The 14,685-nt window shown below is 41.7% G+C and overlaps 1 protein-coding gene across 1 annotated transcript; it reads right to left on the reverse strand.

Annotated features, from left to right (window-relative positions):
* Nucleotides 1-10,488: 10,488 nt before the first annotated feature.
* On the reverse strand, nt 10,489-14,670 carry LOC111259194 (uncharacterized; the record flags this gene model as incomplete). The annotated part of the gene is given in 3 exon segments (XM_022831007.2): nt 10,489-12,802; nt 13,866-14,084; nt 14,439-14,670. Coding segments are annotated over 3 exon segments (521 nt in total), but the record flags the coding sequence as incomplete, so codon positions are not given.
* Nucleotides 14,671-14,685: the final 15 nt, after the last annotated feature.

The raw sequence follows: 14,685 nt of genomic DNA on the forward strand, positions 1-14,685 counted from the left end.
CTCCAGAAAGGCGACACATATTTGTCTTAATAATAAACACACTTTAAGTGTTATTACGTCTGTAGCTATATGTTCCGTGAATAACAGACTAAAGAAATATCAGTGTTCTCTGATTGCACACACGTACACATACAAATTGTAATGTCGATGATCTTACACTACCTTCAGCAGAAATAATGAGCAACAAATAAAACTCAAAAAAAAACACGACGTGAAAGTAAAGCAGGGGCATTTAGTGTTCTAGGGCAATGGCCTGGAAAGCGCAGATACGTAATGAATATGTATGAATAATTCCTGTAGGGAGCAGGCTTTTATATCATAGACACGCATCCTTCCCGTTGACTTTGACTAATTCCTGATGGAAAGATCATCTTTGAATTACTCAACCTTTAGGAGGACTTGTTCAATTGTTAGCAACGATTCCTTAACCCGCGATAGATAACAGCTTTCGTTAGAGAATATGAATATTATTAAGATACAGTGTTATAGTTACACTTATTTGTGGGTATGTGATTTTTTAAAGTCGTCATGCTTAGAAGAAAGACCATATTTTATTTGAATTAGAGATTAAGTCTTTCCAAATCATGAGCTAGTAGACCAATATCAACAACAATCTACTTTAATAAATTTGGCCCACAATTGATTTTTTTTTTCGGCTTACACGAAGCTACTGATGTTGCTGTGATCTGCAGGTTTTTTTTTTAGCGTGACGTTTAAACATGATATTAAATGTTAGGGACTGAGCGACGACAGCCACTTGACTTCAGTGGCGACAGGCAATGTGTGGTAAAAGCCGTCATCTTAAGCTACCTGCTTGTTTCTTCAATTTAGCCGACTTCAAGTCGAGCGCTGAATTTAACCAGTTATTCCACCAGGCTGTTGTTCTAGTTTGAGTAAGCTGTTGGGGTCGCACTTGAGGCTTCCTTGTGGGTTTCTCGTCACAGTTACTCCAATGGTCAACTTTGATAGATCCCCTACACTTTTCAAATGACTGCCTTGCACGGTTATCTTCTTCTAGCAATTGAATCATAGTACCTTACCAATTCCGTTACTCTGATTCTATTGCTGGTTGTACTCCAATTCAGATCCATCTCTAACTACTCTGTGCTCCTATAGCAGTTAAGCCGTCACTGTCCTATCTTAAAATGATCTCAGCCTTAAGAATGATATATATGTAAATATATATAAATACTAGGGGGTTCAGTATTTTTCATAAATTCTTAGCCTTTACTTAAAAGCATATATTATTAACACCAATTGATCCTTACAGGCGGTAGTTGATAAACGGTTAAGAATTATTAAGAAAATCGTGTATAAGAGGCAATTTTCTATTGAAAATTGCTTGGTGCTTCAGATGAAAAAAAATTCTTTACTCTATGCACTTTCAAAATTCACGCTAGTCTTTGGGTTAAGACTGTTTAAATTTATAGAGCGACTTTGGAGTCGGTTGTCATATATAGAACCTTGGCTTTATGTGAGTGTGACATAATGAATTATTGTCCCCATTTATTTAGGCTATATGGGCCAGAAGTGTGCTTCTATGGGCCACTAATGACTCTGGACAGAGAAGCCAATTAGAATGATCGGAGCACTCAGATACCGTTTTTATTTCGGTGAAAATATTTTCCTAAATATATTTGACTATGTCTGTACGGAAAGTAGGTATTGGTATGAAAAGAAGTGGTACATTCATTTTTTTCGGACAACTGCGGTACACCAGCCCATATTTTTCAAAAGCGAAGCTGTTGATGGTGTTCAGTGAGTATAACCAACGACTTGCGTACCATGTCTTTTGCTCTCTGCCATAAGGTGCCAATCGGCAACGAAGCCACTCGTAGCAGACTTAATAGCTGGAATGGTCTCCGTAATGGCCCGTGGTGCTCGTTATTTCTTGAGGAAAGGGAGTCATCTTCTTTAGTTATGTTTTTGTTTAGCGAAAAGCTAGCCGTCTTCTATAACGCTCTAATGATATTTGTCATCGTAAATAATAAGGTTTTGCCAGTCGGTTATATCATGTGCTGTGATCCTTCTACCGGTATGAGCATTGACAAATTTTTGTTCAGTTTGTACAAAAACGAGCTTTGAATGGCCTAGAAAATTGTCACATTATGGGGTTATAGCTTATTCGAGCAGTGTGAAGAACGTATTACGATGTGAGCGACGTTTTCCAAAGCTGACTCGACCGTAATAATGTCTGTGTACTATTCTGTCTGTGTGATCGTAGTTATCTACGATCGCCAACGTGGCTTCTCTACGGAATAGAGATAGTACGCGATGAAATACTTAGAACAGTCGTCAAACATTTCCTTTGTGATCCATCCGGATGAACTTGCAAAATTTCGATTTTCAACGTGTATATCTGTTAACATGTGTCCCTAAAGTGCACCCAAAGAGACCTAATGTACTACGCAACTGTGGTTCTAGTTGTGGATGGATACGTTCAGGACTTTGAACAATTTTTGGCAACACTGTGCTGTAGCAATGACGGGTTATAGATAGGGTGATTGTTTTTCAGTGTTGTTAAAAAATTCCCCTAATAAATTCGAGACATATCTAATATTTGAACCCTTAGCAGATTAAGAATCTTATCACCCAATGCCTATAATTGACCCTTATCAACGAGATGAAACGTCTGAATCATATTGACAATAGTCTACGGTGGTCGATGAGAATACCAACGCTAAAATTTCTCTTAAAAACAATTACACATGCGTGGCACATACGCATGAAGATGTTTGTCCAGTATGACATTAATATGTATATACATATTTACTTAACGGTGAAATATACTGAAAGGTAACTCAGTTGTACTTATCTCTCTGTATAATAAGCAATCGAAGTTGTCCCACGTCAGCCAGAAATAATGCCAATCCAAATAGCCCCACCTGACTCTGGCCTATTTAACCGCCATGCTGACCACCTAATAAACCTTAACTTTACGACTTTTATAAAACCTAACTTTCTTTTAGTTCGGCACTGAAGATATAGCTTTGGGACGGGCAAAACGGTGATGGAAAAACAAAGTAGCCATTATACTTCTTTATGGCTCAGCACAAAATTAACGCACAAGTGTTTTGCTGTTTCACATAATCCCACATGTTGAAATTTACAATGTAAGTTTTTGAATCGTGCGCGCCTGAAAAATTGTTAGAACTTAATATAAATTTTCTATGATTAGATAAAACTTATTTAGCCCGATTCTGCCTGAAAACTTCGAAACGTTAGTAAAACGATACGAAAACAAAAAAGGGCTAATTGAAATTCAATATGAATATATAAGTATTCTTGAGTTTGCTCTGGAAAATACTCGGACTACGATGCTTGGCGACATTTACCATTATGATAACCGCCTGTCTCACTGGTCCCCGAATAAGTACTAATATGAATTCGAAGTTCCGCCTAGTCAACCAGTCGTGTGCAGACGCTGTTTCTTAGAGTTTAGTATTGTTTTAGGAATGTTTTAGGTCGCTAAGTTGCAAAGCTTGAATGGCTAGTGAATATGGGACGTATTAATTGCTTTAGCTAGAGATTGACTTGTTTGTTTTTTACTGTTCCTACAGATTAAGTTCATTATTATATTATATACTAAGCTTATTCATTTATTCAAAAAGGAAAGCCTGACTGGCTCATGAATTCGACTCGGGACATTCCAATTGCTTCTACACTGCATGTTTATCACAGAAGCTTGTAATGCACAACGTATTTGTCCATAAATCTTACACATAAAGGTTTGTACTGAACATCGAAAAGTCCAACATTCGAAGGACTGCGAGATGTTCGTTCTTCTTCCGGGCTTTAGTGTCAAGCTAGTTTGGTTCATGTAGGCTCAGCTTTTTGCCGGTTTCGGCAAAAGCGTTCTAGGAAAAATAAGAGTCGATTTATCAGTAGCCAGTCAAGCTGTCGCGTGGAAACCACGTTTTTTGCAGATTTACTGCAAGCTTAAAGGCTAACACGTCAGTCTCTTCTTAGTAACTTTAGCCAACTATGGCTTGGACAAACTTCTTGCTGTTCCTTGGTATGCAGTACGCATCCAAAGCTGTGTCACCATAACAAGGTCGGCAAAATAGGTCGTCTTTATGTTTTATACCTTCATCTTACAAATTTAGATTTCTTTGTATTGCTGTCTAGTAATCGTTCCATCGACGAATCCATCGATTCAAATCAAGAGCACTTTGTAAACCTCATTGGGCTCTTGCAATTCATTGCAAATGAGAAATTTGTTCGATACCTTCAAATCTGACCTTTTACAACGAGAGTTATCCGTAATTTTTATAAAATATTTTTACGTGAATATACGCAAGCCAGTTACTTAGTAGGAACTTTCTAGTATACTTATTTCCTCCGTTTGAGGCATACATCGCGCCATATCCATACAAATTGGAGCAAATATCTCGCTACAGTTTGAGTCTCCATTTTACGTCTGTACAGTATCACAAGAAAATACTAGAATTCTGTGAAAATTATGAAAGCTGTGTAGAAACAACATGTTTTTTGCTTCTATCATGAGTACATCTGCATTGTATAGGTTTGCTGGGTAAGAGACTTTGCAGCAGAGCGTAAAAGTGAAACTCCGTAGCAAGAAGCACAGGCCTGATCCAGACCCAGAGTCAGCCAGTCAGTAAACCAGGAAGGCGGAGAGAGTACAGCATCATTAGCTTGGTCTATTTTGTTTTATCTTACTATGGCAATCAAATGTCTCACAAGTTGGGTTCGTTATCTCAACTTTACAACAGCGGGCGTGACCCGCTATCCATAGCCGTAAGCAGGCCGCTTTAGCGTTGGAGTCAGCACCCGAATACGCCGGTATTCCCGACGCGGCCCTTTCTCCCCATTCTTCGTATCTTAAAGAGAGGACGGCGTAACTTGTATGTACAGGCGTCACCCAACCAGCTTCGAAGGAACAGTAAGGAGGTTTATAGTCAAAAGTTCGCGACATCCGCGACACAAGATCAACGAACACACATCACTGGATCATCAAGCGACGAAGCGATAGACGAAAGATTTTAACACGGCCAAGCTATGCTACCGTCTTCTCTTTTTGCCGTTTTTCCGTCTTGTCTCTCTTCTCTTCCGTTTTCACCCGTCTTCTCAAACTCCTCAAGGGCTCCATCAGACAACAAGCTTGACGTGTAGATCACGTTGGGTCAGGTTTGGGGCGCTCGGATACTAACCCAGGCAGTTCTAGAAAGCAACTTTAAACTTAACTGCAAGGTTTAGCGATAGTTTCAGCCTGCCGATGTTAGGAAAAAAGTCAATAGTATGCTAAAGATATTTTGTCCTGGCAGGTCACTTTTATTGACACAGTTAAATCCTTGTCAGGAGTCATGAACCGGAATGGAATTGCTTAAAGGGCCAGGGAGTTTTAAACGAGAAAAAAGGTTCGGGGTGCTGAGTGTGGGTAGTCGACTCTCCGGTTAACACTGACTAAGTTCCGTTATGTTGCCCTTTTTCTCTCTCCTTCATTTTCTCTAAGGCTTACTCCCGATGTTAACTTGGTCCTAGCGGCTGTCACTATTCTAGACCCACCTCTGCCAGTTTACGTGCTTCTGTTTTGGCTGCTCCTGCTGAAAAGCCGCAAGGGGCATGAAAGACCGAAAGAGAAAGACAGAGTGTGCGCCACCAAAATCCGTAAATGCGAAACGCCGCCACCGTTCGATATTTCTTCTTCTCGACGTTTCTTGACCAGCTTGCGGCCCGCCTGCCTCTCTGCGATAAATTCAGCTACTTTAGCCTCCTCTTTTTCTCCCTCCGACCTCCATGTCTTCTCTGTAGCCAGCCGGGGCCCTCAGATCGAGTGGTATAGTTACGCGGACGCAGAGCTAAGGCAGCATGGAAGCAGAAACATCAAGGTCAGCCCCAATAGCAGCACCATCAAAAATGCTGTAAGTTAGTAGCTATCGGAAACAAAAATGGCTGCTGCCACCGCCGACTGGCATTTTACTACTACCCGATTGGTGATGGTCGCTGGAAGCAAGCGGTCAGTGTGTCTCGCTCGGCACCCTTCATCTACCCTGTGCAGCGATGCGCGTGTGGCTGCGTCGGCAAATCGTGCAAGGCCGTTGTCAAGCCGAAGCAAAAGACAGAAGACTAAGCAAGCAAGGACGACGCCTGTAGATGTGGTGGATCGGTGCAGCAGGCAAAACTGTATCCGAAAACTGTATAGTTTTACATAAAGAAAAAGTAGGTTAGATATCGGCGCAAAGGGTTTGGGAAGATATCTGATCAGTCTCTTTCGTGCTATGGCTCTAGCATTCGGCAGCCGTAACGGTTGCAAAGGCTGTAACACCAGTCTTTCCCGCGACTTTAGATACCGTGCTTATGCTGAGAATCACAAACAAAGTAATATCCAACTAGAGCTACACTTTGGAGCCTCCTGTCGTGTCGTTTGTTTTGTTGGATAGTTTGTCCAGCTAGTTTCCTCAGCCAGGTGTAAACGACAATATAGTTGGCACCTTTCTGATTGGGAAATATGCCAGCTTGCTACGAAGACATGTGTAGGTGGAGAAACGAGACTCATAGATTAGTAATACGGGCGACCTAGCGTATACGAATCAGGATCAGTCAGGTTCTGTTAGAATTAGGCCTTCCGAATCATCTTGTCCTATCTGGCTTGTTTGCCCGTGCGCAGTACGATTTCTGTCCCAGCTTATTCAACGTCTATCCAATGTATGCCTGTATACACCTGGTTACATAAGGCCATAAGCAATAATGTTGGTTTCGCCGTACTCCAATGCAGGACACACTATCGGCGATTTGCAACCGACACGCACCATGCTGTTCTAACTATGTAACTGCTGCCTACGCCGCCAGGCAGATTGTATCGTTAAAGGTTAGTTGAATGCTGTATATGGTCAACCAAAAGAAGGCCGTTTTAACTGGGTAAAAAAGGACACAGGATGACTAGTCGACGTGCAGGGCCGCCACAGCCGCTCTACGCAACGAACGAATAACAGAAGGTTGCTGATATTTACCATATATTTGTAGACAACGCGTCAGCAGAGACTGGTCCTTCTATAAACAAGTTTGATAGTTCTAGCCACTTAAGATTAGTACTAAAATCACGGTACAAGAGCAACTTTTACCTGCACAGAATACTGTTTTTATAGCTCTTGTGTCATGTTTGTAATATGTATAACATACTACTCTCTAGAAACGCAAAGGCCGAATGAAACAAATGATTAATTCAGACCTTTCCAATATAGTATAATACCATTGGAGTCGAGGGAAATAGAAAGAATCAAATTCACTACGTCATAGCGTCATTCGGCAACAGTTGCCGTCTGCTCGTGCCGAAGTCGCGCAACAGATGACACTTTGTTCCCATCCTCATCACCATAAGGTAATGTTAAAGAAAGACGTGGATCTTCACCCGTCGTAACGCTCAATGTATGCATGTGAACGTGTGTTGGAATGGAGTTGAATGTGCGCATGTTGACCTAGAGAGCGTTAGATTGAGAGCTACGTAGACTATAAGTAAAGGATGCCTATACTAAGATTATTAACGTAGAAAGATGGATCTTACCCCCAAAAAAATAAGTAAAAAATAAAAAATCAGTTCTTACTTTTTAGGCATCATCTACTACGACTTGGTGCTATTCAAGGTCTCGCAAACTTTAACAGCTTCTAAATACATGCTACCAAAGATCTCTCGAATGACAGCTAAAAAAAACACTGACAGCTTTTTTTATTTGCGTGAGACAATGTATTTCGTCTATATTTCATTGTCTACTTCTATATAACATCTTAATTTTCTTTAAATTTGTGTTTATTTTGAAAAAGACGTTTATTTTTCTCATAACGAAGACTAGATAACGTTAAATTAACTGCTCAGCCATATTGACTCCAGATTGCTACACTTACCATAGTTGGAACAGATGTTTTTAAAGTACAATTTTAATCTAACTAAGCAGCATGGACTCTGATAAGCATTGGCCACGCAGATGAGACGTACATGAATGTGTTAAGCGAAACAGTTGCGACCCTTGTTAGCGTGGTCGAAGATTCCAGAGGTGTTTCTAAAACTGTAGGGATTAGGTCAAACGATTTGTTCGTTCCTGTTTTTACGTTGCCATGTTCTATCGTCACCTTCCTCACTTTACCGGTTTTCTTACCCAGTTATTGCAAGAACCTTTTCTGTTCAGCGGATAGTCTGTACCCTCTGGAAGCCCTTTGTTTATTTAGACAACGACAAAACATATATGCACAGACACATACGTCCAGCCAGGTGAGTCTGGCAAAGTTGGCGCTGTACTTCTACCCAAAAGTAAATATTTGCACGCCGTCCGTCCAATGGCCATTGAAGTCCTGCTAACGTAACAAAATTAGTTAGTCCCATAGACGGTGGTGGCGATTGCAAGAGTAGCAAAAGAAACGGTGCCAACAATGTAGCGTCAACGGTCGTGCTGTATATTTCGTTTTAAGTTTCATTTAGTCAGCTGGCAGCATTGAGTTGCCGTTGTTCCTTTGAACACTTATTTTTTTTGTCAGGAAAGCTGTTAAGTATAACTTGCTACTAATTCGCCAACGCTACGTTACAAGAATGTGATAAACCACGGAAAGGATATGCAGGATTTGGGGGATAAGAAGGGCGAGAAAAAGCAGTTGGACTTATCAATTCTCTACATGAGCTCAAAAACGACGATCCACTCAATCAGGACTCTTTTCTTCATACAGAAATTTAAACTTTTTTTTCGGTCAGTATTATCAGTTCGATCAGTAACAGAAAGAACAGCTGCCCGATTGCCGTTGCTGCCTGCTGCCATCGTGACCACCAGCGTTGTTTCCCGCGAACGGAGCAAATTTTTATCCTAAAATCTTTAAGGCCGTCCTTTGCGGCTTCGTCGACTGGGCCAAGGTCCCAAATTAGACGAATGGCCTCGTCGTCCATTTTTCGCTTGTTGCGCGATTGCTCTCGATTCTTTTTTCTTGTACCGAGATTTGCGGCTGCTGACTGCGATACAAAGATGAACGCACTGACGCAAAGCATGGATCAGCGTGGCGGGTCATTGTTCAGACATTAAGCCCCTGCACCCAGCTATGGCCTCTAGAGAAACAGCCGGTTCATTTCTCGAATGAATCAACGAGCAGTAAAGAAAAACGAGAATAGGATGGAGCAAGATATATCAGCGATTGATCGTTGCAAAAAACTACTGCTATCGTTGATATGAAGGGTCGCGGAACAAGCGAGGAGTAAGCTGAGGAAAGACTAGCACGAATACTGAGAAAAAGGTCGCCTGGTAAAGCAGGATATCCTAGGACATCGTTTTTGATACTGGCCGTTTCGGTGTTGCGTTGAATTACGCAGCTATCAATATGATAGCGTATCTATCCGTCGGTCCCTCTTTCTCCGTTACACTTGTAGTTTTTTTATTCGAGGCTGACCGCTGAGGAAGAGGTTAGCCGTAGGCAGTATATAATTGCAAACTCATGGTTGTTTGGTACTTGAATAGGAGTAGGGCATAAAAGACAGGCATTTGCTTGTCTTTTATGCCCTACTCCTATAAAAGGCTTGCAGCTGTATTCAATGAACGGTGTTTCCAGTAGAATACAATAACCAGAAAGTGTTCGGAAGGTCGTGCGACCTTATGGAGTTCGAAAAATTACCCAGCTCCTTATAGGATTGTGTGTCCTTTCAGAGCCGACTTTGTCTCAGATAACGCTATTTTGCTATTCAAAATACCCCTAATCTGATGAATACTATAAAGGTAAATCGGAAATCTGCAGAATTAATGTGACAATCACATCGTTATTTTATTGGAAACATTAAACGGTGACCGACAGCAACTGCTCATGGTAATACGAACCTCGCAACATAATGTAGGAGAGCAGAAAATTGTATAACGAACAAATATAAAAGGATGTAGGAAAAGACCCACGCGTGTCATTAAATATTCACTCAAACGAGATTACAAAGGCGTAAATCTAAGAAGTGTTTTTCTAGATAACACTTTAAAGCACTCCAAACAACAGTGAAGAAGTCATCATAGGGAACTGTTACATCATCAAATAGCTTCGACAAATAACAAGTATTAATAAGAATCACAAACAGTGAAAAAGAAGGCCGCTTTGCAATTGAGAAAAAAAAACGAATTGTGCCATCTTCGAAGTAGGAAAAAGATGGCAGAACAGTTAGACTGGATCTGTATGTAACACAATTCTACATCATGTATTTATAGTTGACTGCATACTAAATTTGCCAAGGTAGCTATTGTTTTTTTTTTAGATTCACTAGTTCTATTTACATGAGGCACGAAAGCACAAGGAATCTAACAATGACGGCTAACGTGTTACAGTTTTTCCGTTGCTAGGACTATCCTTAAGGTTGTCTTCCACAAATAGATAAATATCGTATGTTTTGTCGAGGAAGTCCACGAAGCCTCAATGGTACTGGTGACACGTTTTTCTCGTGCACACGCTTAATTTATTATACTTTTACTGTGCATGCATTGCTATACTACATACTATTGTTAGAACACCAACACGCACTGCTTAATCGTGTATGTAATCGTTTATTTATACATTATATCGATAATACATTCGGCTAGAGACACTAATAAACATTTAGTGTGTTTTCCGTGCGCTTTCTTTTCTGGAGATGGGCATAATACAATTTGCGTATATACAACAGCCACTTCAGTTATGTGAAAGTCAGTCACTACCCCTGAAAGGGAAAGTCGTGGCCGAATATTGGCAATCTGTGGCCTTCGGCTTGATTCTTCTTGCTAGCTAAAGCTATGCTACTTCGTTTCTTCAATTCGCAGAGCAACAACGCTTTGCCGGCTATTACGCCGCGTCCTACAGCAGACGGGTGACGTTCCTATACTTGTCACAGCAGACTTTCTTCCTTACGTGCATTCTCTCTTCCTATTTCTCGCCTTTTTTTTTTCTCTCCTTCTCTTTCTTGCACTTTCCCTTCGTAGTCAGCACAATGTCCTGGTCGGGCGCCATCGCTAGCGTTTCCCCAGTTAATTTATATTTGTTACAAAGCTAACTGTACAAAAAAGATTCTTATGATTTTCATCTTTATTTCCATCCTTCGCTCTCTTGTTGCATTTTTCTATTCTTTATGTTAGTCGGTTTTCCCGCACCGTTTTTCATACACTTCCCACATTCACACGTACATCACGGTTTCATCCACTCTTTCATTTGGAATGCCTCTTGTTTTATTTCATCCAGCTTTTCATTTCATTATCAGCACTTTTTGACCCACGCTAATACTTTTGGGTTTTTTTTATACATACTTCATACATACACTACCATACAAAATTTACATATTTTTTGTCGTGTTTTGTTATTTGTTTCGCCTTGCCCACCTCTTATCCGTCCCCCTCCCTGTTCATGGAAATATTTTTCGCGTGATCCACGGACGCTTGTACGAGACTAGCCGCATCTTTTCATCATTTTGTCGAACTCCTTTGTTTGCTTATTTGCTTTACTATGTCTAACAACAAGGCGTTTGTCAGAAGAACATAATGCGCCTTTACTAGCTACGATTGAGCTCATCAACATCATCGTTCTGCTAATCGTCATCACCGCCATTACGATCATTACCCGTTACTTTTATCATTATAATTATGCTCACCATCAGATGTAGCCGTTTGGATGCACTGCTTCTTCCTCCGGACCGGTGCTGCAACTTTCCTTACAGGTATAATTTTCCGATTGTTACTATACGTTTCTTCTCTTTACCTTTGTGTCAATCCACCCTTCCATAGGAAGAACATCCAAAACTCCCGTATATTCATGCCAGTCGTGCATTCCGCAGAACTGTCCAAAAATTTGCACAATAAATACACCACTTCTTAATTATATCATGTACTACCTTTTTAGCGCAATTAAAATCACCTACATTTTTATGTTCGTCCCCTTTTTGCCAAATCGCACATTATGGCTGCACTAAGTAACCACGTGATAGCATCAAGCAGCTACATAAGTTTACCTCATTTTTTCAGTTTTTCCTAAATCACACTGCAGTTCGTTTGCATGTAAGTTATGCCTTTTAGGTGATTTCTGCAGTGTCGTTTCTCTCCATCCAATTTCATTCTCGATCTGGAATTGTGCTCCGACTTAACTTCGTTTCCGTTTCTATCTCAGGACCTCAGGTGGCTGCCTTCCATTTAGTATAGCGTAGCCTCACCGCCTTCTACAAAATATGTTTTGTACAATTTACAAGCTGCGCATCGTAATAATCAGTCGTCGTTCCCTTTCACCTACTATTATTATTATTTTATTTTCCCTATTTCTCGTTCTGTTTTTCTCAGGTTTTTTTTTTTTAATATAACACGTGTAGTTTTTTCTTCATATTCGGCCCGCGTGCATTTTGGATATTTTACTTGGTTGTCAGTATTAGTGGCTTCTTGTTGCATTTGAATTCTGGCACCAAATTAAGCCTCCAGTCTCTCTCGTTCGATCGATCGATCGAGTGTGCAGAGATATGTTCTCTCAGCTACTTTGACTTCGCTTCTGCCGCATACAGTCGTACTGCCACTGATCCTTGTGCTTCCGTCAGTGTCTCGCTACTTTTTCTGCTGTCGCTGACAGCGGGACGAAAGCCGTCCGCTAAATCGGACAGAAGCAATTTTTCCGCAATCTCTCCTGCCGCCGACTACACCCGCTTCTGTCATCTCACTCTGAATTTCCTAAGCCGCGCGAACTTTGCCGAAATACTCCTTCTTCAGGCGGGGAATACCCCCTGAATACCGTTCACCCTAGTTCGGGTTGTCCTTCATTTAGTTACACCTGGGTACCGTCAGGTGCCACAGGCTCCTGAGCCTCGGGAACGGTGCTTAGCACTGACGGAGATCTACAATGGAGAAACAGAAAAAAAGAGGACAGTTTTAGATTTTTATACAAAAAAAAAGAAATGCTTCGAATTGCCCTCCTCCCCCGTTTGCTTTTCCATTCAACCGTCCTGATTTAGCTGAACTATAACGGCAGTGGCGCAGCTCGTAACGTATCCTCGGAAGGCTGACGCAGCCAATTCTATCTTGCTGCTGCTACCAATGCTGCCATCGTAGTTAGGCCTACGGCCACTGGCGTAATACCTAGAAATATATCGGAATTACAAAATCTTTCACCTTCAATGGAAGCTCAGACCTTACTCCTATAGAAATATACTCTTTAGACAGATTGTAGATACCCATTATAAAAAGGAAACAGTTATTTCGTGTTGCCAAGATACGTTACCCTCTAGCACCAAGTGTACTCGTCACTAAAGGCTTCGGGTTTAGACTGAGTAGATGGCATAGAGTTAGTGCCGTTACAGTTGAGGCAGAGTAGAGCCAGGGAAAAGGGCTATGCTAAAAGCCCTACTCGGGCAGAGGCAATTTCTTTATTTGAACCACTAAGCTTAACCGACCCCACCTCTATTTTGAAACCCCAGCCGAAGCAGGTCACAACATCCAACCATCAAGCAAAGGCTTGCCGCTGAAGGATCTTCATGTACAGACGCTGTTTCTTGGTAAGAGACAGGCGGTTACGCCCAACGCTTCGTTTAGACGAGGCTAGCTAGTCGAAACAATGAACAGACCACTGGCTGATGCAACCGCTGTTACTGCCCCACTGTACACTAGAGTATCGGAATTCGTTTATAGATCTATCTGACTTTTAGGCACTTGCCGTCCGTATTAGCAATCTACAAGACAACACACATACTCACAAAGACAGGTTTCTAACAACCAAAAAGATGTCAACCTATCTACAAGACATGTGCCATACCCACGGAACGTGCCCTAGTCCAACATGGTGTGGCGTGTTCCTTCTAATGGTCATGGTGCGACTACGTACGTAAAGCAGCATTTTGGCAGCATTTAAGACGAATCGTTACTTAATGTATGTCGAATTATTAACCCTCTGTCATATTTTACCTGAAGTACGCAGACGGATGATCATTCTGGTCGACGAGCAGGTCTGGCGAAGCGAGCAACGGGGCTGTACTCGAGCTTTGCGATATGCTACAATCCTGCACTTCGGAGCCGGGGGTTGCCGAATCGGCTCGATATGCACCGCTACTTACGAGGTCCGGATCTTTGTACGAAACTACCCCAGTAGGCATCTGAGCCTGGCCTCCGCATAGATCAAGCGATCTGAAAGAAGAATATTGTCCCCTGAACAAATTGTGCCACCGCATTAGCAATCTGTATTATTTACTAATATACTTAACCTTGGACTATACTATATATACAAATATGTGAAGCTCTATCGTACTAGAACATTTTTTTAATTGGGCAGTGTGCATGCAAAAACAAATTTCTATGCTAAAATAGAGCGCATTTAGCTCGTCTACCGGACAAAAATTCTGGGGCGTGGGTGCGTCATATTCAATTGTCGTCGCGCTTTGTCATGTCTGAGATTGGGTAGGGCACTTATCTGCTATCGCCTAATATATGTTGACAGGTCTTACTGGCGCCGACTATTGGAAACGAAATGTGCAGGCATACCTCACGTTAGATTGGTTCATCAGGTTGAGTGGTCGCAGACTGCTAAAATCTTTTGGCATCTGGCCTGCGAATTCAGCCGGACTTAGCGATAGCGGCCTTCGATCACGAGGCAAGGTTGCGCATGCTGGCAATAGTGGCATTGGAACAGGGATAGGACCACCGCACGACGCCAGGCTGCGCCGGTCTCGGCAACAATACGGGTTGGCCGCATATAACGAACTCGTGCGCATGGCTGAAAAAATTTAAT

This window comes from Varroa jacobsoni, unplaced genomic scaffold, assembly GCF_002532875.2.
Source record: "Varroa jacobsoni isolate VJ856 unplaced genomic scaffold, vjacob_1.0 scaffold_304, whole genome shotgun sequence".
In the NCBI taxonomy this organism is placed as follows: domain Eukaryota; kingdom Metazoa; phylum Arthropoda; class Arachnida; order Mesostigmata; family Varroidae; genus Varroa; species Varroa jacobsoni.